Source organism: Carcharhinus amblyrhynchos, chromosome 21 (assembly GCF_965287045.1).
Source record: "Carcharhinus amblyrhynchos chromosome 21, sCarAmb.v2.hapA, whole genome shotgun sequence".
Lineage (NCBI taxonomy): Eukaryota > Metazoa > Chordata > Chondrichthyes > Carcharhiniformes > Carcharhinidae > Carcharhinus > Carcharhinus amblyrhynchos.
The window spans coordinates 23,077,163-23,100,563 of NC_137344.1; the positions used below are offsets into that span (position 1 = coordinate 23,077,163).

General features: G+C 42.1%; 1 protein-coding gene across 3 annotated transcripts in view; it reads left to right on the forward strand.

Annotated features, from left to right (window-relative positions):
- The window catches only part of sdk2b (sidekick cell adhesion molecule 2b), a 966,819-nt gene that overhangs the window by 615,911 nt on the left and 327,507 nt on the right, over nucleotides 1–23,401 (forward strand). For all 3 annotated transcript variants that reach the window (XM_080208817.1, XM_080208815.1, XM_080208816.1), the window contains exon 6: nucleotides 23,105–23,216. In XM_080208817.1, the coding sequence (XP_080064943.1) occupies nucleotides 23,105–23,216 (112 nt within the window). The remainder of the gene's footprint in view (nucleotides 1–23,104; nucleotides 23,217–23,401) is intronic.

A 23,401-nucleotide genomic window follows, 5' to 3' on the forward strand; every position in this document is an offset into this window, starting at 1 on the left:
AAGAAGATTAAAAAGATGAGGAAGGTAAGGCCACAGAAGGATTTGAAAGCAAGTGCTGATAGTTTGCATCTCTTTGCATTGGTGAGATCTTATGGTCCCACTGATAGCGACCTCCCATAGCGTGTTCCCAATGGCGGAGGGTGTGGGGCATGCAAAACCCTGTAAATATTGGTGGCATTGGAAGTTCCTGCCACTGGCCAATGACAGACTATTTCGGCTGTTGGAAATTACTCTGTGAGGGGCTGAAATCCCACCCATGTATAATAATTCTGAAAGCAATTTTGAGCAAGAATCAATGTAAGTCGGTGTGCATGGGGTGATAACAAATTGGTCTTGATCGGAATTAAGATACAGGCAGCAAATTTTTGGATGACCTCAAGTTTACAGTGAATAGAATGTGAGTAAATCAAAATAAATAAATTGTGATTGCCTGCTCCCAGATTTCATTGTCTGAGAACATGAATAATAGTTAGTTCAATTCCTTCTCCAAGGGTGACCAAGTCTCTATTTCCACAGACTCTGTAGGTGCATCCTATGAACTTCACAGTTCACTTAAAGTATCACTGTTAATTTGTACATTTCTTGAGATGCAAATTTTCACAGATTTTCATGTTTTGATTTAGGATTTATCCAACAAATTATCATTTCAGGTGTGAGGAAAGACTGGATAGGCTTAGGTTGTTTCCTTTGCAACAGTGGAAGCTGAGAGGAGATTTAATTGAAGTGTATAAAATTTTAAGAAGCTTAAATTAAGTGCACAGAATGGGAAATTAGGCCTTAGTAGAGAAGTCGGCTGGGTGGCACAGTGGTTAGCACTGCTGCCTCACACTGCCAGAGACCCAGGTATGATTCCCAGCTCGGATCACATCTGTGCAGACACTGCATGTTCTCCCTGTGTCTACATGAGTTTCCTTCAAATGCTTTGGTTTCCTTCCACAGAATGAAAGACGAACTGGTTAGGTTCATTAGGCTCATGCTAAATTCTCCCTCAGTGTACCTGAACTGGCGCCGGATTGTGGCGACTAGGGGATTTTCACAGTAACTTCATTGTAGTGTTGATATAAGCCTTACTTGTGACACTAATAAATAAACTTTAAACTCTAAAACAATAACCAAAGGAACATAGATTTAAGTAGTTGATGGAAGGATTTGAAGGGACTTGAGGGGAACATTTTCTGGAGCTCACTGCCTGAAAGGGTGGTGGAGGGAGGAACATAAGAACATAAGAAATAGGAGCAGGAGTAGGCCATCCAGCCCTTCGAAACATTAAACATTAAACATTAAAGGAAGAAACATTCATCACACTTTGATATGCACTTGAAATGTCTACAGATCAAGAGATGGGAAGTTGAATTCGGGTGGGTAGCTCTTTTCCATTTGCAAAGGGACAGTTGTCCAAATAGTACATTTTCTATGTTTCAATGAGGCAGCAATGCCATCAAAAAAAAGTGAGAGTTGAATTGTGTACTTGGATTTCAAAAGCTTTGGGTTCACACCTGCTGGAAATTCAACTTCTCTCTCTAATGTTTACAACCAAACACTAAATCACTTACGATGTGAGCATGGTGTCAAACCCAGAACTCCATGAAATTTGACAATTTAAAATTAGCAGTATTTTAATATCGACAGATTCTATTATGATTTCTATAGAGATTAATAACTTAAAAAAACAGAAATTCAGATTTTTCTCTAGATAACTGAAAGTGATTTTTCAACTGGAATTTTCCAATGTCATATACACCCCACTACCGCTGCCAGCAAGAACGGAAAATCCAGCCAAAGAATTCTGGCCTGCATGTTTTCAACCTTTACTGTAACAAATAGATTAAAAGCATTATTGACTAAATATAATTTTAACTTATTCTTTAAACTACCAAGCAGAATTTTCCCCTTTTGTTTTAACACAACCAAAACTCAGTTCACACGTATACTCTACACTGTCCCTTAACTAGTTATTTGAGTTTCCAAGGTTTTCATAGCTTCCAGGGAGTTGCTTCCTTTCCTTTCCAGCCAGGGAACTTTTAAACCCAGAATTGTCATTCATAATGAATGTTCTTCCTGGTAATTTTTTCCTTTAGAACAAATCCTTGTTTTAAATCCTCGTGCATTTCGACTTTCTAATCTGAGCGCATATTCCCATCCACATGTGTGTTGAACCCTAGAAACTTTCAATCTCTATCTGCTCCCTCTGTTAGCGTTCCCTTGGGTAGCAATGATCCAAAGGCACACTCAGTCGAGTCTTAACACAAACAGTGCTGGACACCAAGCATCCAATGCAAGGTCTTTAATTACTTGTGCACAAAGAGAACCCTCAAATGGCCAACACCAAATGACCATAGTGGTTCTGAGGTTACAAAGAAACAGATTAGCAGTTATTGTCAATTACAGAAAATCAGAAACAAGAGATTTGTCACATCTTTCATTGACACACATTTTTACCAATTAAATCCAGGCCTTTCGCCCTTTCTAATTCAATAAAAAATTGACTTCTGCTAATCCTTCATTTGCATAGCGTAACCTCATGTCTTGCCTTCCATATTATGGAAAAAATCTGGTCTTGTTCACCCTCTTGGTGAAGGCCAAAAAAGGAAAATGTTATGGGGCTTGTGAAGAAATAGTAGAGACTGACTCTTTCTGAAGATCAGTAAGGTGATAAACATTTTCCACTGCTGTACAGAGAGGAATGAGTTTTTAATTTGAACACTTTTAACTTCCGCACAATTTAACTTCCAAACTACGAAACTTCAATTTGAACTTCTTAATTTCCACACCTCGCTCCTGGATCCCAGCAGATTAACTTGTTTTAAGGATGTCTTGGAACACCTCCCCCTCTCATAGACTATCTCTTTGACGATATAAATCATATGGGCCGCCTTAAACCCCAATTCTATTCTATCTAGAAATTAAATACTTTAAAGTATGACTGTTTACAAGCTGTGATTCTCAACATCTTTCTGGGACTTTGGAAACTACGATCGGAATTTTTATCCTCTAGGTAGGAAACAGGAATTAGGAAAATTCCCGGCTCAGCAAAGAAAAAGTGCTCGCAAAGGCAAGATATTCATTGCTGAGGGGCAGTGGATGCAGGCTGGAGTTGGATCAGCCAACTCATGGTGGGGGGTGGAGTTTGGGATTAGGTGCAGGGATAGGTTGTTTAAAAGGACTGCCTTGATGCAATGGGACTTTGACCCAGTTAAAATAAAAATACACTCTAGCCTTCATCCATCACACTTCCTCACTTTCCAGACTTTCACCTCATGCTCCTACCCACTCCCATTCCCCCATATGCAAGCTCAACCCTTCCTCCCAACCAACTTCTGTGGCCCTTCATGACCCCAATACCAAGCTCTGCCCTTCCAACCCCTATGGTATTTATATATCCAATGTCAAGCTATGGTACTTTGTCCACATCCCACCAATGCCAAGCTATGGCACCTCCATGCCGATTGATCCATTATAGACTTTATAGGACCAGTTGTAGTTATAGTAGAATGTGTTGTTGAAAAACTTTCAAAAAATAATTAATTCATAACCTTTAACTACATTTTTAAAAAATAATTTCATTTAGAAGGCAATAAAAGTATCAATCATCCAGACTCTTTGGAATATCAATAACAAAATGCACAAATACCTGAAACCCCTTAACCTTGTGAAAATAAACTTTGTGAAATTGACAGCAAAGATCAGAGAGCCTGAGCGATCAAACAAGCAATGTTTTACCCGGGGCATGGTTTCTCAGCAGGCATCATCCGGACCAAGCATACATAATGAGGCTTATTTCTTTTGGGTTTTTTTGACACTTTTAGCAGTTACTTTTGACGGTTCATTTTGATACTTCTGACAATTCCAATGAGTTTAACAGTGAATGAATTAATGCATTTTTATGCACATTCATGACTAAGTTTAACAATCACAAGGGGAATATTGTCACTCCCAAAGGTGTCCTTGGACCATATCCATATTCCACATCTCTAAAGGACTCCATAAAATTTAAATTTGCTGCTACCAGATCTAATCTGCACTAATCATGCTGCCCACTCTTAACTCATGAAAGTCAGACATGAGCGGAGGCAGCTACCTCTGCAAAATGCATGTGCACAGATCCCAACATGGGCCCAATCCCAATCCCCGTGATAATGGTAGGTGCCATATTTGGGGGCAGGACTTCTGGATTTTAGCTTCTTCTGCCATTTTCACAATAGTGGAGGGATTTGCCATCAGAGGAAAAGTCCAGGCCTTTATAGCAAATCATATTTATTTCCTGAAGCCTTTGATATCTTTCATCTCCCACATTTCCAAACTCATTCTGTGGCTAGTTTAGTATCTGTGAGACTTTACAAACTGAATCCAAACAGTTAATTTGTATGCTGTCCACACCTTGGCACTACCTTGGGATTGGGCAAAATGATCCAGTACTGCAGTTATAACTCTTCTCTTATGAGTACAGATCATTCTCAATTGCAATTTCTCACCAGCTGACAGGCAGATACATTACAGTCCATTTAACCTCATGATTACATTTATAACAAATTTACTTGAAAATCTACCTCATCAAGGTCTGACCTAAACAGGATGCGACTGAAATACCAATCATTGATCAAAGGCAGGTTGCCAGTTTCAGTGAATCTCTGGACGATTATCTTACAGGAAATTGGGAGAGGAAAAGAATGCTGTTTGAGAAGTACTTTTAATGTTACAGCTATTGCCACCAACTGGTACTTCTTCTGAGCAGTGCTCACTTTTTAAGTTAAAGGGGACAAAAGAGACAAATTTAATGATAATCAAAGTGGCAAAACCAAATATAACACCTCATCATATATATACCTTCTCTCCAGCATTCGTGGGGTAGTCCCATGTCCTTGGGGAGGATCCATTTTTTTTTTATTTTTATAGGTCGGGGCACGTTTTAAAATGGCAACCCAATCTTTTGAAGGCTATTTTATGAGTTTTGCCTGCTTTGTGAGTGGAAGAGGTACTACGCAGAATGTTCTGATTTTCTGACGTGGGGTATAGCCTGTCAGCTCCACTGCCAGCTTTCCCCACCAGAATTTTTGACACTGAGTCAAAAGAAAACCCTGGAGGGAGGTGGGGTGGGGTGTGGTGGTGGTGGCGGCGGCGGCGGCGGCGGCGGCGGTGGCGGTGGTGGTGGTCCCATGATGTCATACTGATGAGGTAGGCTTTCAATTGGGGAGGGGGGGGACTGCATTCATTGAAAGCCTACCTCATCAATATGACATCATAGGAAACCCCCACTCCCCCCTCACTTCCTCCAGGACTTTCTTTTGACCAAGTAACAAAAAATTTGGTGGAAAAAGCCAGCTGTGGAGCTGACAGGCTTTATCTCACATGTCAGAAAATTCAAACATTCTGCATACTATCTCTTCTACTCACAAAGCAGGCAAAACTCAGAAAACAGGCAGAATTCTTAGAGTTTATTGTGCTTGTTATCTAAATGTCCTTCATATCCAATAAATTGGTTTTGATGCACTGTTGCTATTATTACATAAGCAAACACAGCAGTCGTTTACACATAGACAGGTCCATGCATTTGATTTGATTTATTATTGTCAGATGTATTAACATGCAGTGAAAAGTATTGTTTCTTACGCACTATACAGACAAAGCATACCGTTCACAGAGAAGAAAAGGAGAGAGTGCAGAATGCAGTGTTACAGTTATAGCTAGGGTGTAGAGAAAGATCAACTTAACACAGGGTGGGTCCATCCAAATGTCTGATGGCAGCAGGGAAGAAGCTGTTCTTGTGTCATTTGGTACGAGACCTCAGACTTTTGTGTCTTTTTCCTGATGGAAGAAGGCGGCCAGGAGAATGTTCGGGGTGTGTGGGGTCCTTAATCATGCTGGCTGTGTTGCCGAGGCAACGAGAAGTGTAGACAGAGTCAATGGATGGGAGGCAAAGCAGAAGGTGTAAATGTTTACTTTCTGATGGTATTAAATGGGGGATTAATGTTAATCAGCGAAACAGGAGAATTCAGACTATAAACAAAATGATTTTTGCCATGTTGATTTGAAACTACGAACAGCATATAAAGAATAGGATACTTAGGTGCTTTCTTCGAATGATTTATTCACCCATGCTGATGTTAGAAACCGAAATGACCAAAGTTTTGCAAATTCAGTCTAAATAGTATTTGCCAAAATTTTTGGTGCTTAATCTATTTATTTTGTATGGGCAGTTAATTTTTAACATGTAATTTGGACATCAAATCCAATTTTCTGCTGCAACTTATGCAAAAACTGAGAATGTGTCTCAGCTGTTAAACCAGCGGTGTTTAAGTTTTTATCACATGGATCCTCAGGGGACATATCAAAGTTGGCATCCACGTTCCCAGTAATTTGCAAACACATTGAGATGCTCATTCTGACAGTTTAATTTTTTAAAAATTTCTCCCTGACAACCCTTCTCTCGGGTTATTTTTAGTTCTGTTTCTTTTCTATGAATTCTAAAATAAACTTCCTCATCAAACTTTATTTATTTATTTGTCTTGTCCACTTGAGGGCATTTATGACTCGCTCGCTGAATTTCCCAGCAGCACAAGTAATCCTCTTGATTTCTCCGAAATGACCATTAATCATTTCTGAGCTTACAAAATAATCAGCAAAACACAGCAGAGTGTAACCCTGTCCTCACTCAGTGTCTACACTTCTAGTCAAGTTTGCAGGAACAATGGTTGAATTTTGCTCTCACCTAATTCAGGGAGATTGTGATCAATTACTATAACCTTCCTAAGTGTCTCCCCACTACCCACCCCTCCCCCCACCCACCCCTCACCCCGAGTAAGCTTGCCCAACACAAACAAGTGTCAAGTGTGGAAATTTTCCTTTTTTATATGGCTCGGCTATTCACTTTTTCGAGGAACTTCTGAACCATTGGAAAATCCTTTAATCTTTATTAATTTGAAACCTTTCTCATTGTTTTGCTTGTTCCATTTAACTCTCCACACACATTCAGGAGAACGAAGAAAATTTGAAACATTGGGCATTTACTGCCAAAATCTAGCCTTAAAGGTGTTCTTTCAACCAGTCAAGAAATTCACAGATAAATTTTGCTGTGGAAATATTGGAAAGGTTTCATCCTGCTTTGTTACACTGTCGTCCCACCCTATGAATTCCAGTCTTTCAAGTGTACAATCAGTGGAAAAACTCTAATTTAAGCAGAAAACATTGTTGCATTTAAAAAAGCCCTCTTAAGACACTTCCAGAACAAAGTACCTAGTGGTATGAAGGAGTTTTGTCTCAGACACTTCCCTACATACATCTCTGTTGGGTATCGCTTCATTTATGCGCATTCCACTCTGTGCTAACTGATTGGATCCTGCCGAGTAATCAATTCATTTTGAACAGCCAAGTACTTATTGATGCGTGTACACACGTTCAGAAAACTTCCGGACTGTTGCACAATACTGCTGCAAGCTAAACTATTGTTTCTGTGTCCATTAAGATAATAGAGAATAGCCTGCACAATGTGGGAGATAAAAGTATGACAATAAGACTTTGGGAAGCTGAGATTGATAATCCAGATATTGAAATGAAGCTAAAAGGGAGTGGAGCCTGCCATTGTCCACCAGTAAAACTGCCTTTAGTTGATACAGTCAGACATACAATATAGGTTAAAGTATGTATCATTTCTCTTCTAAATAGATTTTGTTATTTTGGTAAAGATCATTTAAAAACTAATGTACTCCTGTGTTGTGAAATCTATGACTGTATGATAAAGCTACGTTGCATTAGGATTTAAAGGTATGTTTTGCCTTTGCAAAACAAAAGCTTTACATCCTCTGGGATTAACTATAACAAATCAGTGCCTGTGTCAATACCCCATCCACTCAGCTGAAGAAAGGAAGCCCCAGAGAAAGATTCGTATCAGGATTAGCCAATAAATGTCAGATGTAGTTTTTCCACATACACTTTTGCAGGAAGGATGCCATGGCATGGTGGCACAGTGGTTAGCACTGCTGCCTCACAGCGCCAGGGACCTGGGTTCAACTCCAGTCTTGGGTCACTGTCTGTGTGGAGTGTGCGCATTCTCCCCCTGTCTGCGTGGGTTTTCTCTGGTTTCCTCCCACAGTCCAAAAATGTGTGAGTTAGGTTGATTGGCCATAGTAAATTAACCTTCGTGTCAGGGGGAATGGCAGGGTAAATATGAGGGGTTACGGGAATAGGGCCTGGGTGGGATTGTGGTTGGTGAAGTCTCAATGGGCCAAATGGCCTCCTTCTGCACTGTAGGATTCTGTGATTCTATAGTCAAATTAGGATGGCCTTCAATGAGGAGATGGGGTCTGCTTTAAATTTTTGGGGTCATTTATGTTTTGAACAGCCTGAAAATTGAAAAATGTTCAAAAGAACATCCACGTTAGGTATCTCTCAATTCAGTCTGACAAGGGGATCCATTGTGTGTAAAACACATTTCAGTTACAGCCCTCAGCAACAATAAGAAGAAAAATTGATGTGTGGCCCCAAATTAATATGTGTCAGTAAAGGCAGCCACAGTTCAAACTGAAACTATAGTTTCGTTTATGGTTCTATTTCAGTATACAGGATTTTGAAGCAGTTTTCAATAGAAATACATTGCATATGGAAATTAAGTGAAGAATTTAATCAGTGTATTGAAGGTGATGTCTCAGGCAATGGCCACCTTTTAAATTGTGTACAGGATTGATAAGAGTTTTACTTTTCAAACCATTTATGCTGCAGGCAGCCCCACCTCTCTGTATGAATGTTAATAAACTGTGTTTAAGCATGATTTGCTGACTACAGGCTTTCTGAGGATATTTGAAGGCATGACCCTATTGACTAAGATCACTGGCTCTGGCGAGAATTTCTGGAAGCAGAATTGTTCCATTTTTGCTACAATCCACTCTATTGTGTGTGCATTGTTTGTATCTATTGATTTTCCTCTTGACTGGTTCCTTTTTCTCCTCCTTGGTTTCTCTTATGAAAGTGAAAGCTGGTAAGGTCTTAGCTGTGATATATAACCCTCAAATCCTTACTAGTCTCCTTAATTCACACATATGACTATTGATGTATTTATACATCTCATATAAGCCTGTTGATTACACTGTCACCCATTTCAGATACTTATTAGCTCTGGGGCACTGTTACCATGGGTAATAGAATCATAGAAGCCCTACAATGCAGAAGGAGGCCATTCGGCCTGTCGAGTCTGCACCAGAACCAATATCAACCTGGTCCTATCCCTGTGATACCACCTATTTACCCCACTAATCCCTCTAACCTTTGCATCCTGGGACACTAAGGAGCAATTTAGCATGGCCAATGCACCTGACCCTGCAAATCTTTGGACTGTGGAGGAAACAAGAGCACCTGGAGGAAACTCATGCAGACATGGGGAGAACGTGCAAACTCCACACAGACAGTGACCCAAGCCGGGAATTGAACCCTGGAGCTGTGAGACGGCAGTACTAACTATTGTGCCACCATGCCACCCACTTCAAACATTCGGTGGGTAAGGATTGAATGGCAATTGCCTGGGTAGTGCAAACCACTGATGGGCACTTGCCCTGTAATGAAAGCCATCTGAAAATATGATTTAAATTACAAACCTGGCTAGTTAAGTTTGAAGTTAAAAGCCCAATCAGTTATGAATCAGATATGAAGCTCTTTTTGATATTTGAATGGTGGCAATAGTTCCCATCATCTGCTTAAGAATGTTGTCACACTTGTTAGAATGTAACCAATCATAATGTTGGATCTATTATAAAGTGACCAATGGCAACATGCTGTGAGGGTCAGCTGTTCCAGTAAACTATGTAACCAATGACAAAATGATGTGGTGGTCAGCTGACTAAGTATAAATAAGAAGCAGCTGGGACTTGGATGTGGCCTCAAGTGTTGGAGTAATGAAGTTTCTTCATTAAGCCTTTCCCTTTGATTTATTTGTTGGAGTAAGTTTTGTTTTATTGTTTGCAACTAAAAATTTCTTCTGTTGGATGAACAACACTTCTTAGCAAAACTAGATTTAAAAGAAAAAGATTGGGATTTTAAAATGATTCTGCAGGGCAAGTCCTTTAGTGGCCTTTTCCCTTATCATTTATTGCAGAAAAACGGAAACTAACAACCCAATGGGAAAATGCATTTTGTAGAACATTGCTTGGTATAACAGTTAATAAGAATTCTCCCAGCCCAGTGGGCCGGGAACTCAAGTGGAGGCCATTTTGCAGGCTTCCTGCTGGGCGCCACGGCTCCGTGAGTCTCTGGCAGTTAGATTTTCCACTCTGTCAGCTCAGCACCAGAAATCGGTACAGAGCTGCATAAGTTATTTATACATAAAATGTATTTTAAATATCTTTAGCAGGCCTAGGTCTGAAGCCTCTGGACTGCTAGAATTCCCACCTGCAAGGAGCTGGCAGCCCGTCTCCACTGGAGTGAAGGGGGACCATCAAGGTCCTCCAGAGAGTCTGGGGTAAAAGGGCTGCCCCTTGGGCATTGCCAGCTTGGCCCCAGGCATTGCCAATGCCCAGGGGGCATCCTGGCACTGCTTACCAGGCATTGGGCAGTGCCAAGGGACCAGGGCCTAATGGGGTGGACAGGGCTTCTGAGGGGGAGATTGGTGGGGGTGGGGGGTCCTGCTGCAACTCTGCATAGGGACCGCGAGCAGAGCAATGGAGACCAGTGATTGGGTCTGGGCATTGGGATGGGGTAGGGGGAATGGAATCGAGGCTGGCCCAGACATGTTTGTGGGGGGCCAGCGATTGGGCCATGGAGGAGTCGGAGGCCCTCCGAAGAAGGGTCGCAGGGCTGGGAAGCAATCGAGTTGGACAGATCAGCGCATGCTCAGTGGTCCACTCAGCGCTATGCTGCTGGCCTCTCCAGTGGGAATAGGCCCTGCCCCGTGAGTTTTCACCCTAATGCACTCTGCAGTGCATAGTATGGGAGATTCATTTGGAAAGTACTGCTGAAAAATCCAATGGGAATTATTCCAGTTTTTATGCAAATTCGACACTTAGAATTATTTTGAGGTTATCACCCCCAATAGTCTTGCAGCTATGTCGCACCTTCTACCCCCTCAGAACATTTCAACATGCTTTACAACTAGTGAAGTACAATAATAATGTAGTCACTACTGTAATTTGGAGAGGGAAATTCCAGGTTTAGTTGGCTAATCTTGGCCAGAAACTGTTGTAGGATGAGAGGAAAAGTCAACCAGGCTTTCTATTGCTGAACACCATCTAGTAACCCCTACTGAAAAGATAAGATAATGCCTCACAGCGCCAGGGATCTTGGTTCAATTCCTGACTTGGGTCACTGTCTGTGCGGAGGTTGCACATTCTTCCTGTGTCTGTGTGGATTTCCTCTGGGTGCTCCAATTTCCTCCCACAGTCAGAAATAGATGCTGGTTAGGTGCTTTGGCCATGCTAAATTCTCCTTCAGTGTACCCGAACAAGCGCTGGAATGAGGCGACTAGGGGATTTTCACAGTAACTTCATTGCAGTGTTAATGTAAGCCTACTTGTGACATTAATAAATAAACTTTTGAAACATTTTGAACTTGTGCTGAGTTCTTTCCCTATACCTTCTCCATCACAAAGGCCACCTCCTTCCAGTTCCATGACATTGTCCACTTCAACTCTTGCCTCGACCATCCCACTGCTGTCCTAACCAACTGCCAATTCTTCATGCTCCATTGGGCTCAGAATCATTTAAATTTCTGCTACTGGTACACTATCCCAACTCACTCTCATTCATCAGCCTACACTGATCTACATTGACACTTGTTCCTCCGGTACCCCCAATTTAATATTCTCATCTTTATGGTGAAATCCCTTCATAGTTTATCCTCTTTCCCTCATCGCTGTAGCCTCTTCCAGCTCCAAAACCGCCACTGCACCTCCTGCCAACTGTCCTCCACCGGCATGTTCTTCTGATTCTGATCTTTTGTGCATCCATCCCTACCCTTACCCCACCGTTGCCAGCTGTGTCTTAAATTGTGTAGATCACATGTTTTGGAATTCTGTCCTTCAACCTTTTCACCTCTCCAGCTTCCTCTCATTTCCTGTCATCCTTAAAATCTCTTTGACCAAACTTCCCATTTCTCCTTCTTATCCAATCAATGTCCACGTTTACATCTTAATGCCTTGAATCAAAGTGCACTATATACATGCAAGTTTTTGTTGTAAAATAGGATTGTTTCATTCTCCTACAACACTTACATCTCGTCCATTCTAACGGCTTACTCGCACAAGCTGCATCAATACTGATCTTGGAGAGATGTTTGAAATCTTAAAAAAAACAATTGTTGGCCTGTCTTGATGCTCTTGTCCATGTGCAGTGTCATAGCTTTGTCAGCATTCTGGAGATCTGTCTCAAGGAGAGTATAAATTAATTTCTATAAATACTCTGAGAATCTTTTTACAGGTAATAATGATTTTATTGGCAATGATCTCTGATGCACCTTGCATTAGCTATGTTGTCCTTGATTGCTATTTAGTGAAATTTGCTGAAACAATGTCAACACAGATAAACGGTGAGTCAGGCTTAACTACAATGGCTCCAATGTTTGCCACTATTCGTTATTCAGACTCGTACAAAACAATTCAAATTTGGGCATGAAATTTATTGTTAAGAGGATTTAAGAGTGCTTCACTCTGTGGACTGATCTTCAACAATGAGTCCTGGCTTTGGAGAAGAAATTGAAGGGAACAAAAAAGGAGACAGTTGCCTAGATTCTGATAATCCATGAATTGAATGATTTGGGGAAAGCAGCAAAGGCAAACCCAGTTTCACATTTATCCCAGTACTGAGGCTGAAGTATTTATTGCTCTGAAATTGAAGCATCCAAAGTGTTTTGAAAACCAAAAAGAAAACCAGTCTGTGGTACACATTAACATGTATCTTTTAACAATTCTAAAAATGCTCCCTTTTCTCTGTTCAACCTTATGCAGAGTCCTGTATATTTGTTTTCCTGGAGTTTCATTGTCCCCATACCTTTGGACTTAAATTCCTTTCCATTGTTGGGTGCTGTTTTATGTTTAGGATTTTTTCTTCTTTGGCTTGATTTACTAAAATGGTCCTTAAGGTGCTGAGGTTCAGGAAGATGATAATAAAGATATACTTTCCTATTAATTTAGGCCTGCAACTTTTAAAGGCATGCGTATGTAATTTATTGAACACATTTTTTTTCTGCTGTATCCTCTGAGGTTATACACTTCAGACTTGATTCTGAACACACCCAGTTGGGGAATGAAATGGGACATGTTCTTCCCTTCCCCTAATTTTTCTGGCAGCAACTCAAAAGGTAAAATCAAATGGAACTGTCCAGAGCTCCAGCTATGCAATTCTGTAATCAATTACTGAGACTATTCAGCTGATTTGCAATCCCAAAATCATCATTGATGTTACCGCAGTTGTTTTCAACAAGTGTGTGTATCATGGAAAACAAAATTATTCATGGGTGCTGCTGTGCTAGCTACTTTAGTGTTGAAACCACACTGCAGATAAAACTCCACCTGTCTCTTCCTCCATTACACTGAGTCTATACCTCTGATACTATATCAAACCAGAAGCAAGGAAAATCTCAGCAGGATGATCCAGGTGTCATCCAGATTCATAGAATCGCTATAGTACAAATGAAGGCCATTCAGTCCATCGAGTCTGAACCAACCACAATCCACCCAGGCCCTATTTCTGCAACCCTACACGTTTACCCTGCTAATCCCCCTGACATTACAGTCAGTTTAGCATGGCCAATCAACACACATCTTTGGACTGTGGAAGGAAACCAGAGCACCCGGAGGAAACCCACGCAGACACGGGGGCGGGGAAAGTGCAAACTGCGCACAGACAGTGACCCAAGGTCGGAATTGAAGCTGGGTCCCTGGCGCTGTGAGGCAACAGTGCCACCCAACTTGAAACGTTGAGTCTATTCTCTCTCCACAGATGCTGTCAGAGTTGCTGAGATTTTTCCAGCATTTTCTGTTTTTGTTTCAGATTCCAGCATCCACAGTATTTTGCTTTTAAACCAGAAGCAAGGACTGGTCTGAGATTTCAGATGTGAATATCAACTAAATTTGGAATTCTAATGTAGACTTCAAAGTAGATTAGCAAATTGTTCCAGTCAGATTTGATACTGAAGCCTCAATCCTGATTGGCATTTACACTTTTTGTAGATTGTATCTGATCAGCACTTTTCAGTGAGTGGTCTGTTGAAGTCAGGTAAATCAAATCCGACTGGAGTTGCCCTTTGCCTCAGGCTGCCAGTTAGACATTTTGGAACAATTCACATCTCCAGCTATCTGGCAGTAGGCAGTGGACTGATGGGAACACTTGTCTCCTAATGAGACAGCTTTCTTCTGGGTGACTATGATATTGATGGAACCATGCCGAAATTCCTCTGCCTGAAGGAGAATATGAAGAAATGGGCAATGATAATAGGGGTCTATGAGGGAAAAATAAACACATACTATTTTGTAAAGCTATGTCATGTTTAACGAAAATGTAGGTATTTGGCGCTAAGAAGACGATTGACAATGTTTTCACTTATGTTATTGTTCCCCTGCACCGGAAGGTAATAAACGTAGTTGGATTGAAAAATATCACATTCACGTGAAAATTCCCGGCTTCTGCCAGTATTTTCATAGAATCCTACCATGCAGAAGGAAGCCATTCGGCCCATCAAGTCTGCACCAACAACAATCCCACCCAGGTCCTATCCCTGTAACCCCACACATTTGCTTCACTAATCCCTCGAACCAATACACCTCAGGACACTAAGAGGCAATTTAACATGGCCAGTCAACCTAACCAGCCCATCTTTGGACTGAGAGAGAAAACCAGAGCACCCAGAGGAAACCCATGCAGACAGGGGAAGAATGTGCAGACTCCACACAGACAGTGACCCAAGCCAGAAATCAAATCCAGGTCCCTGGAGCTGTGAGGCAGTAGTGCTTGCCACCGTGCTACTCACACTAATTTCACTTCTTCAAAATATAACAGGAATATTTGTTGTAATCCATTCCTTAACTGAACTCAGAAATTATTTAACTTTTTTTGCTTTAAGCAGAAGAATTGAGATTAGAATTACAAATAACCTGAAAGGTGACTTCTGGACATAATGACCTAATTCCAACACAATTCAGCACCGACAGTTTTATTTGAGTTAGGAATGTGCGGGTATCTATGTAAAGGTTTAGATAATGGCCAGTGACATTCTGGCTATACGGGTGGATTTGTGACTCAAACCTGTGTGAATACACGTTTTATTTCTCCTTTTAATCCACAATACATCTCAAAGTGACCCTAACTTGGCAAAGCTTTTCAATTGCTGAGATGCAGTAATGTAAACTCTGTCTTTCTTTATCTATAAAATGTCACATGGAGGACACTAGCACGTCACTTTTACATTAGTCTTAGGTGGCTGTGCTGTGAAACCTGTTCCATTTGGACTGATTGATTGACACAGAGTCAATACAGCAGCGGAGGAAACAAACAAGCTGCACAATTGTTTAAATGCGCAAATGACAAGTTTTAGTTCTGGTTACAGATCTTCAACATTGCCAGCAAATGAATGTTCAGCTTACTCAAAACCTTATCAAAGACTAACTGGTACCACCAAAATCAACTGCATTGCTGCTTCTGTCCAGTTCATCTGCAGGAACCTGAGATTAAATAGATTCTTGAGTTGAGTCTATGATGTGGAGATGCCAGCGTTGGTCTGGGGTGGGCACAGTAGGAAGTCTCTCAACACCAGGTTAAAGTCCAACAGGTTCATTTGGTACCAGAAGCTTTCAGAACACTGCTCCTTCCTCAGATAAGTGTTTAGGTCCGCTCACCTGATGAAGGAGCAGTGCTCCAAAAGCTTGTGATACCAAATAAACCAGTTGGACCTTAACCAGGTGTTGTGAGACTGTTTACTGAGTCTTTCTAGGCTCAATCAAAGACACTATTACACTTAATTTATGTTTATACATAGGTGCTGAATTGTCCTTTTTGCCAAGTGCTCAGTTCAGTGGAGTAGATGAAGCCCTTGTTTATTTACTTAACCAGTAGAAACCATAAAGCAAACTTACCAGACTTGTTAAGAGTAGCTATTGGGAAGATGCCATGCAAAATGAATCCTCCTGTTTTCCACCCTTAGCCAACCCCTTTATATTAGTGTCACCACCAGCTGCATCAGACTTGCTGACTAGGGACTGACAGCACTAAGTTGGCACTTAACTCAATATAGAATCTGCTAAAATTACAGGTCGCATCCACCTGGTAATCACAGAATGGAATAATGAGTGGAATTATTTAATGAACACTTGAGAATTATTTGGAAAAAAATTACAGCTTTTGAACTTTTCAGTACAGTTGTCAGATCCTACGAAGATTGGCTTCTATTCGTGCTTTCTGTTGAACAGTGACCCAAAGTCAATTTCTGACATCTCGCTTTTCTAAACATAGTATGTCCTGATTCAGAGCAACATTTAATCTGTAACCATCTTCAGTAGTTGAGCATACACGAGGGATGCTGCTATTTTCAATCTTCTCATTCCATTTGGCACAATGGTTAACAGCACCAGGGATCTGGATTCAGTTCCCGGCTTGGATCACTGTCTGTGCGGAGTCTGCACGTTCTCTATGTCTGTGTGCGTTTCCTCCGAGTGTTCTGGTTTGTCCCACAGTTTGAAAGATATGCTGGTAGGTGCATTGGCCATGCTAAATTTTCCCGCAGTGTACCTAAACACGTACCAGAGTGTGGCAAATAGAGGATTTTCACAATAACTTCATTGCAGTGTTAATGTAAGCTTACTTGTAACACTAATAAATAAATTTTAACAAAAAACATTATCCTGTTGGAAACTCACCTGACTCTGGGGCCCCTGTATACTGAGTATTCTGGAAGATCGGGGCACATGTGCAATGGTGCCTTTAGTACTCAGCAGCTGGTTTCATAGGCAAGCTGAGGCTCCACAAGCCCCTTCCCACCAGTCCCCCCACAACTGATGAGGATCGCATGGTGACCCTTATTTGTGATGTGGAGATGCTGGCGTTGGACTGGGGTAAATACAGTAAGAAGTCTGACAACACCAGGTTTAAGTCTAACTGATTTATTTGATAGTAAACCCACAAGCTTTTGAGGTTTCCCTCTTTGTCAGGTGAATGGAGAGTTATTCACCTGACAAAGAGGGAAACCTCGAAAGCTTGTGAGTTTACTATCAAATAAATCGGTTGGACTTAAACCTGGTGTTGTCAGACTTCTTACCGACTCTTATTTGTACAAAGTGTCAAGAATTCACATGATTTACCTCACTGAAAAAATAGGCAAGAAAGCCAACCGTTTTCTAGCGCATTCGAAACATAATTATTCTGAGAAAGTTTCCCCACTTTATTTGAGGTCTGATATTGAGACTAATAAATTTGGGCGACATGGCATAGTGGTTAGCACTGCTGCCTCACAGCTCCTGGGGCCTGGGTTTGATTCCTGGCTTGTGTCACTTTCAGTGTGGAGTTTGCACATTCTCCTCATGTCTGTGTGGGTTTGCTCCAGGTGCTCTGGTTTCCTCCCACAGTCCAAAGATGTGTGGGTTAGGTTGACTGTCCATGCTAAGTTATCTCTTAGTGTCAGGGAATGTGTAGGTTAGAGAGATTAGTGGGGTAAATTTGTAAGGGTGTGGTCTGGGGAGGCCCAGTGGCCTCCTTCTGCACTGTAGGGATTCTATGAATAGACCATAAAGTCAATGGTAGGAAACTAACTCGAACAATTTATTAACACATCTTAATCTTAGCACCGTCAGCACAAGACTAACTAGGCAAGCCCCACCCTGGGTGGGGCTTGGGTCCCAGGTCACCAGATCCATTCTCTTAAAGGGGCAAGCCCCAACATACATAACATCCATCCCTCATGGGAAACATGCATGCTGGGGGCACGTAAAATTCAGCCATTACCCTTGGTTGCTGCTGTTGTTTGAACCTTGTTTGAATCTCATTGTAGAAAGTGTTGATAGGTATTTCTTTAGTGATTTCAAACATGCTGCTTGAATTAGATAAGGAAGATCTTTTCTGCAGCTGTAACAACACCTGAAGCATACGGTTTGCACCTTTCGCTGCCCTGTGTCATTGATCACTTCACACCCATTCCAACATGTTATAGGCGACCTTACTTATCACCTCTGTTTCACAAGAGCAGCTGTCACACAGTTATACCATCTGCTGTAGGATAGTCAGCAGTCAACATTTTGATTAACAATGGTTATTCCCATTGAAGGAGTAGTACCACAACGTGAAGATTTCATACCACCACGTCCTTCCAGTCTGCAGCACAGAACCCGCATACAGTAAGTGGAAAGATGCACTTTTGGTGATCACTTTTCTTGGAAAGGCAGCTTCAGTGGACGCATCACTTTTACTAGTTGGCAGATTTCCTTCAAATGTTGTAGCTGGCAGCATGTGGATATCAAGATCTTTATATCAGCTTAAAGCTTGCACAAACATAGAGGATTTGCATCAGCTGGCATTAGATCACAGGAGCACAATTACAGAAATCAGTGACTTACCCAAGAAGCAGCCTTGTCTGTCTTCACTGTGTAATATTATTTGAAAGAGAAGTGATGGCCCCCTCCAAAGATCTGTCTCCTCTCCCCATGTCCTTTTGAAATTCTTCTGTTGCTATTTTACAGATGTCTTCAAGAAAAGTAGCTGTGCCATTTTGGCATAATGGAAGAATATGTACAACTGGGCAGTAATTATATACAGTCCATCAAATAGTACTTTCTGAAAGGTGTTGCAGTTCCCAGTTTATACATAGAAAGAGGGGACAAAGTGGTTAGTTCTTTCAAAGGCCTGATGCAATAGAACAAAATGACCATCCCTTGTGCTCTAATTTGCTGGACTCTCAGAGTCTAAGTGCTCTTCTGGTATTTGAGGATTTTCAGATTGAGCCAGGAAGAATGGATGCAGAAGATGTTTTCATGAGCTATTCACTTAATAGTTCCTCTCTTTTAGCTAGTTCTACACAATGAAGGTATAATGGCTGCTTCCTTTATTACAGCCCCTCAGGCCACAGAACAAACACAAGCTGGGATTTTCCGCCCCTGTTTTTGGAGGACGGGAAAGCCGGTGAGGATGGAGAATACACCAGAAGTCTCCATTTGGCTTTTAAGCCAGTGGAATTTCTCATTCCCATTGTCCCCGCACCCGCCCCCCCCAGTGATGTAACCTTGAAAGTTGGGAACCCCCATTACCAAACATTAAGCATCAGCATTCTCCCCACCAAGAATGCACAGGTAAGTACAGCCCGCAGGAGGGAGAGGGTCATACCTGGGCAATATCCCGACACTGCCATTGAAAGATGGTGTCCATTTCAAATAGTCATCTTCCGCCAACCTGAAGGAGGACCATCTACATTTCAGCATCAAAAGCAGGACTGGTGATTACCTATCTCTATGTTTCCATTGTGAATGATTAGGCCAACTTTCCTGTGGTGATCAAACTTCTCCTTTCGTGGTGAATTGCAGTCCTTAGCAGCTCCCTTGTCAGATTCTCCACTCCCTAGTAAAGCATGCTAGCTAAGCAAACTTCTGCACAAGTGACCTAATTAAATTAGGTGCGAATTCTGTCACAAATGAGCCTCATAAAAGGCAGTGCCAAGAATTTGGCAAAACAGTTTAGAAGCCAGCAGCATTTAAAAAGGCATTTCACAGGATGTGAGTCTCCCATTAGCAGTTAAAGTTTATTTATTATGTGTATATTAACACTGCAATTAAGTTACTGTGAAAATCCCCTGGTCATCACACTCCAGTGCCTGTTTGGGTCCATTGAGGGAGAATTTAGTATGGCCAATGCACCTAACCAGCACATCTTTCGGACGCTTGGGAGGAAATCCACATAGGTACAGGTAGAACATGCAGACTCCGTTCAGACAGTGATCCAAGCCGAGAATCGAACCTGGAATCCTGGCACTGAGAGGCTGGAATGCTAACCACTGTGTCACCAAGCTCCCAGTTCTAGACAGGCTGAAAGAATATATCATTCTGCTGATAGGAAACACCTCAGACAGATGTTTGCTCAATCCAGGGGAAACACAGGGTGGAATTTTCTCGCCCCTCCCACCACGGGCAGGACACAGACTGTGCAAAGATTCACTGACTTTGGGTGGATTTTGCGGTCCTGGGCGAGTGTCGCTCAACCGATACCAGAAATTCCTGCCTGAGGTCAACAGAGATTCTTATTGTTGGACCCTCGCCTGTGCCGATTCCGTGGCAGGCAAAGTGGTGGAGTTCTGGCCTTAATCTTTCAGAGCCACAGAGTTAGACCAGGAAGGGGATAATTTTCACCACCCCCCCACCCCCAGACACATGTTTCTCACTGGTAGGAGATGGTGCGCTGCTATCAAATCGATTTCCCAGTGATGTTATCCCATGCCACCATGAAAACTGCGTGACAAGGTACGCTGTCAGCGGGACTGGAGAAACCCACCAGTGAGAACGGCCAGAGAAATTCCCCTCCCCCCGCAACCCCCCCCCCTCCCCCACACCCCCCCACAACCCCCTGGCCCCAGAAGAATACATCTTCCTGCTAATAAAAAACACTTTAGTTAGATAGTTGCACCTTCCAGTGGAGGCATACATATATTCATCTTTTAGAACCACAGAAGCTGAGGGGACAGATAACTAACACACAGACAGAACCATCAAAGGGAAAAAGAGCACAACTGCCAACCTCCTCTGAAAGTTTGATACAGATTCCACCTAACAGCCTGTAGGTAAGTTCCAGCAAGCAAACCAGAAGGTAGGTAAAACCATGGGCATGACTTTCCCAGCCTGCTGCACTGCAGTGGGCTGGAAAATATTAGCAAATGGCCAAAATCGGGAATTGCAACTGGTCACATGCTGAATCTCCCATTTTCCTCAATGTAATCAGCCTCATTCCAGTGAACAGTGCAAGCTGATCATAATATGCAAATACTGATTTGCATCTCTTTAGAGAGCCCAGAACAGGATTGTTCAGGATCGCTAATGTTTCTGACCCTGCCGGTGGAGATCCACACTAGCGGTGATCACATAGGTTCACAAGAATGGGGACCAGCCGTGATGACCTCACTGGTGGACCAGAGACCATGAGACCCCTGGGTGGTCGGGGACAGCAGGTGCCCCTTGGGCAGTGCTAGGCTGGCACCCTGGCACTGCCAGCCTGACACACTGGCAGTGTCCAGTGGGCACTGGGTAGTGCCAAGGAGGCAGGGTCTCATGGTGGGGAGGGGGGGGTGTGGTGAGGTCAGATGTGGGTGGAGCTAAACTGGGGGGGGATGGAATTAGGAGGGGAGAGGAGGGGGGAAACCTCTGCATCAAGGGATGGGGGCTGATGGTGGAGGTGGCCATCAGGAGGCCTGCCATCATGGGGGAGAGTTATGGTTGGGGACAGTGATAACCAGGGGTGGAGTCAGGATGTCCGGGGGTGGGAGGGTGTCGGGGTGGTCAGTGTCGACAATTGGGAAGTCAGTGACTGGGGGAAGAAGCATATCAACCTATCTACCAGTATGCTGGAAGATCGCTACATGCACACTGGCCCTCTCTGTAATCCAATGCCAGCCTCTTGGGCAAGAATTAGGCTCCACTCTCCCTAGGGTAAGTCCTTTCATGGCCTCTGTGCTGCACAGAGTGCCGGAAATTCATTTCACTAAGCTTGCCCAAAAAACCGGAGGTTGGGCACTTAGTTTTTTTGGGGAAAATTGTGCCCAACATCTATGCCAAACCAAGATGAGTCATTTCCCAGAATAATTCCCTGACCTTGTGCAGATCCTATAGCTCCAGTTATAATCATCTGTAAATAGAACCTTTACTATAAATCTCTAGAAGTGGATGTTGTTTGGGAAGATGGAAGTCCTAAAAGAGTTCAGATCTTGTAAATGCACTTCGGATCAGAAAGAGGAATTTGTACAAAACGTGGGGGTGTGTTCAATAGTTCCTACACGTAACCATCTTAGATCGGTGTGGTCCTGTTCATGTGTATGTGACTTCTCTTTATTGTAAGAAATATTATTTAATAAGTGTTATACTATGACTGGGCTTGTTTCTGTCCTCACTGCGTCTTGTGCGTGACTCCTCACACCATTCCTGCACACAACATTATAAACCACTGTGAACAGGTGTTCCAGGCTGGGATACCCTCACAGATAACATCAGCCAGGTACATAACACTTCAGTCAAAATATTCAGTGTATAGCAGCCCTCCCCACTGAGTATTTGAACAAGAGATGTCTGCAATGTAAGCTACCTCAGCCCCAATTTTGCTTTTGTTAGATAATTGGGATTTTACACCCATTCCTGCAGTTGTGCGAAATCATGATAATTTCAGGAGCTGAAAGCATGTTTTACTTCTTCATTCACAATGTCAGTGAATTTCTACTATTCTAATTAATGTATTTTTCGGACTCTATCTCTCCCCTTCTCTGATATAGTCCTCTTTGATGGCTGGTTCTTTGATGTATTCACTTCTGCAGCTGATTCCAACTAAATGCAAATCTGATCCAAGCATGGAATTCCAATTTACCAAATCATTTCCCATTCATTCTAGCTGTAGAGAATTTTGGCTCCGGTATAATACTTAAATGCATAATCCTGATTCAGATTTAAGCTGCTCACACTGTATGCAGGTTCACAATCCTCACTGTCCCAAATATTGCCAGCTTCATTCCCAGCTTTACAAAGTGATATTTTTGGTCAACAATGCACAAAGAAGTTTCTCTCACCAGTTCTGCATGCATTGGGACTCGCCTGCATTAAAGTCCTTTCATTTGGAAGTGAAGTGTAGACAGAAACATAATAATAGCTAATACTGGTTAGCATTTCAAATTGGCTCTGGGTCACTGATCGAGGTCAGATTGGTTTAATGAGAATAGTAGAGATACATGTTTGCCAGGATAACTTATTTTTGATTAGTAATATGCGAGACCATCTAATTAAAAAAAAAGTGAAGACTTCATGTACAAAGCTTAAAATGGAATCACTGCAGAATGTGTGAGCATTTAATTTCAACCACAACCTTTGCTCCAAAAACGACTGCTTATTTGTGCTTTGAAAAACACATTCTCAGCCTTTAAAAATGGTTTATTTTCAAAGAATATTTTTTGTCTTTTTATGTTCTTAAAGATACAGGTGCTCCAGCAGACCCTATAGCTCCAGTTATAATCATCTCACCAAAAAATACAAGTGTGGTCTTCGGGTTCCCTGAGGTCACAATGGAATGTGTGGCCAATGCCAGGTCAGTATTTCAACTTTTCACCTTCCTCCAATTCGAGATAAAAGCATGTTCCCACCAATTTCTCTCTTGAAAGAAAGAAACTGCCGATTTAAAAGAAAGGTTTGGATGTGTAGCAGAATGACAGTGGTGCTATTCCAATTACAATGTTTGTGAACAGTTTGAAATAATCAGGCCCAGATGGCATC